This window comes from Elephantulus edwardii, unplaced genomic scaffold (genome assembly GCF_000299155.1).
Source record: "Elephantulus edwardii isolate Elephantulus edwardi_28Jun2011 unplaced genomic scaffold, EleEdw1.0 scaffold00176, whole genome shotgun sequence".
Lineage (NCBI taxonomy): Eukaryota > Metazoa > Chordata > Mammalia > Macroscelidea > Macroscelididae > Elephantulus > Elephantulus edwardii.
The window spans coordinates 1,121,076-1,124,364 of NW_006399926.1; the positions used below are offsets into that span (position 1 = coordinate 1,121,076).

Consider the following 3,289-nt stretch of genomic DNA (forward strand, 5'->3'; position numbering starts at 1 on the left):
TCACATGATGGTACAGAAGCCAGACTCAGTGGGTTTCCTCTGGGAATTCCTGCTGGGAACTTCCCTGGACCATGTGGATGACCTGCAGGAGACAGCCAGTAGGGGTGGATGAGACAGACTTCTCAGCTCCTGCTTGCTGGTACAGACCCTTACCTCTGCTGAGGAGCTCCAGGGCAAGAGGGCCTAGACTGATGCTTCACATCCTCCCAGGCTACAGGGCCTTCCCTTTCTTTGACACCCACAGTCAGGCCATGGAGGAGGCAGGGGAGATCCTGGGCCTCCAAAGTTTGATGAAGGTTGTTCATATTGCTAAAAAAACACACCCCAAGACCAAACCCAAAAAACAGACAAACATGCTCAGAGTCCTGCATATCCCCAAGCATTAGATCACATCTTTCCCTAATCTTGGTGATGTTACATCAAAACCGTCTAAGCCACATCCTTTTCTACTTCCTTCATCCATTTTTCAGGTCTCCTCTTTCCACTCACCTATTGGCTTGAGGGCCATTGGATACTGGGATGTCAAGACACTCCGTTCTGGGGCGGCCTGAGGCTCCAAGTAAGAGATGCGTCCTAGGTCCTGGAGCTGCAGAGGGATAGAGATATTGATAGATGCATTTAGCACAGGCCTCTCCACATCAAGAATCTTCATGGTGGAGGGGACAGGAGGTGGTGTGATCACTGCACAGGAGGTTATGCCAAAGATTACGTCCTGCAGATGGTAGGTGCTCTGAAAACCAGCTGACTAGAGGTGGATGGTGGGAATGATTCACTGAAGAAATAGAGTTCAAGTCAGTTTCATAAATAGCAAGAAAGTTAATTCCTGGAGTTTGAAGCCTTACAGAGAAACACTAATACAGCTGGCTGTTGCTATATACCATTGAATTGGAATCAACCCATAGCTGAGCCTCAGCGGGTTTTCAGAGGCAATTAATCACTTGGGATTCTCCAGAGGGTTTTCAGAGGCAATTAATTGCATGGGATGAGACTGCCTATCCTTCTCCTTCGGAGCAGCTGGTGTATTCCAGCAGCTGGTGTATTTGGACTGTGGGGCTTCGAGATTGCAGCGCAACTTCCTGCTACTTGGCCATCAGAGAGCCCTAATAAATAGTAAGTTGTTGTTGTTATTGTTGCTGTTATGTGCCATCGAGTCACCTGTGACCGTATGCACAACAGCCCTAAACCCTGCTCTATCCTGTGCTAATCTCACTGTCTCTGACACACCTACCCCATTACTCCAGTCACTGAATCAATCCATATCATCGAGGGTCTTCCTCTTCTTGCACTGTTCCTCCACCCTCCCAAGCATAATGTCCCTCTCCAAGGACTGGTCCCTCCTGGCAACATGTCCAAAGTATGTCAGACAAAGCTTCAGAAATCCTTGCCTCCAAAGAGCAGCCTGATTTAACCCTCTCCAAGATGAACCTTTTGTTTTCTTAGCAGTTCATGGTATAATCAACACTCTTCTAGAACACCACAGCTCAAAGGCATCAATTCTCCTTCTATCATCCCTAGTCATTGTCCACCTCTCTGATACATTGCAAGCGACTGTAAAGACCATGACATGTATCAGGCACACCTTAGTCTCCAGAGAGACATCATTGCTCTTCAGTACTTTGGAGAGGTCTCAACAGCAGACTTTTCCATCGCAATACCTGGCTGCTGGTGCCAGGAGTGTTGATTGTAGAGCCAAGCAAACAAAAACTGTTAACAATCTCAATCTCTTCACCATCTATCATGATGCTGCCAATTAGCCCAGTGGTAAGAATCTTTGTTTCCTTGATATTGAGCCTCAACCCATATTGAAGCCTACAGTCCTTGACCTTCTGCAAATAGTAAGTTAGGGTAAGAATTAAACAGTGAGTGTTAAGAATCTGAGCTGCAATTCCAAAGGCACATGGTTCGAATCCACCAGCTGCTCCACGAGATAAAGATGGGCAATCTCCTGTGTGTTTACTACCTCTGAAAACCTGCTGGAAGGTGAGGTATGTATGGGTCGGTTCCAACTTGATAGAATACAACAATAGGCTAATAAAAGTGCTCAGCGCAGCACCAGCTACAAGAGATTTTTAGCACATCTTGATGCTCTGAGATGCAAAATTCTAGAGTTAGGAAGTCATGGAAGCAAAGGAGGCAGTTCTGGGAAGGGATGGGGGGCCTTGCAGAGAATGAAATAGGGGGAGATTAGTCCAGGGCGTGGGGACCTGGAAAGCAAAGGGGGACTGAGGAGGAGCAATTCAAGAAGAGTTCCAAGTCTTAACTCAGACCTGAGGAAAGGGACGAGAAGGTGAGGAGGTGGGAAAGAACGCTCCTGTTTGCAGAGAGGAGGAGCACACTTGAGTGCAAGCTACCGAACTCACGCTGCGGTCTCCACGCTCGAGACCTCGCGGGAAGGTCCGCTGGTCCCTCCTCTCTCTCCTCGTGGTCTTCCTCAGTTTCTTCGCCTTCCCACCCACCAGCAGATCTGCAAAGTGAAGGGAGCAAGACGCAGCAGGACAAGGGAGGCACTTCAGCAGGTTCTCATACGCAGCCCCCAGAATAGGATACCTTGAGGCCACGCCCGTCACAGAAGCCCCGTCCTCGTTCCACTCACCTGCGCGGGCCATCCACTCTGCCCCACGCCACATTGGCTGCGGTCCCCGCGGGGCAGGCCCCACCAGCAACGGCCTGGAAAAGGACAGGAGAGGGAGTCGGTTAGAGACAATCTGACACAGTGGTCTTACAGAGACAGAGAAGTGATTGAGACAGACAAGGCTGTGTGGCTTGCCACTTTAAAATTATGACTGGAAATCCTCAGTTTCTGTAAACTTTAATTAAAATTAGTAATAATAATTAAAAAAATTTCTCAAGCTTCATTTGAAAAAAATTCAAGCCTTGAGCTAGAGACTGAAGGTTTCTATAGGCAAAATAGTGAATAACATAGGAAGCATCAAATGATATAAGGAATACAAAGTCACTGTAACAAAAAGACATGGTCAACACTGAACACTTTCAAGAAGTAGCATATGATCAAGAAGCAATGATGTTGAAGGAAGAAATTCAAGATGCATTGAAGTTATTGGCAAAAATCAAGGCTCCAGGAATTGTCAGAATAACAATTGAGATGTTTCAACAGATGAAGCACTGAGTGTGCTCACTCATTTATTCCAAGACAATTAGAACACAACCACCTAACCAACTGATTGGAAGACATACATATCAGTGCCCATTCCAAAGAAAAGTGACCCAACAGAGTGTGGAAATTATAAAATAAATATTAGCATTGCACACACAAGTAAAATCTTACTGA

At 46.7% G+C, this 3,289-nt stretch overlaps 1 protein-coding gene across 1 annotated transcript in view; it reads right to left on the minus strand.

Moving 5' to 3' along the window:
• The window catches only part of TTC24 (tetratricopeptide repeat domain 24), a 6,594-nt gene continuing 3,305 nt past the window's right edge, over positions 1-3,289 (minus strand). Inside the window, exons 6-9 of the mRNA XM_006895906.1 lie at positions 2,594-2,667; positions 2,352-2,464; positions 490-586; positions 1-82 (exon numbers count right to left, since the gene is read on the minus strand). Of these exons, the coding sequence (XP_006895968.1) occupies positions 1-82; positions 490-586; positions 2,352-2,464; positions 2,594-2,667 (366 nt within the window). The remainder of the gene's footprint in view (positions 83-489; positions 587-2,351; positions 2,465-2,593; positions 2,668-3,289) is intronic.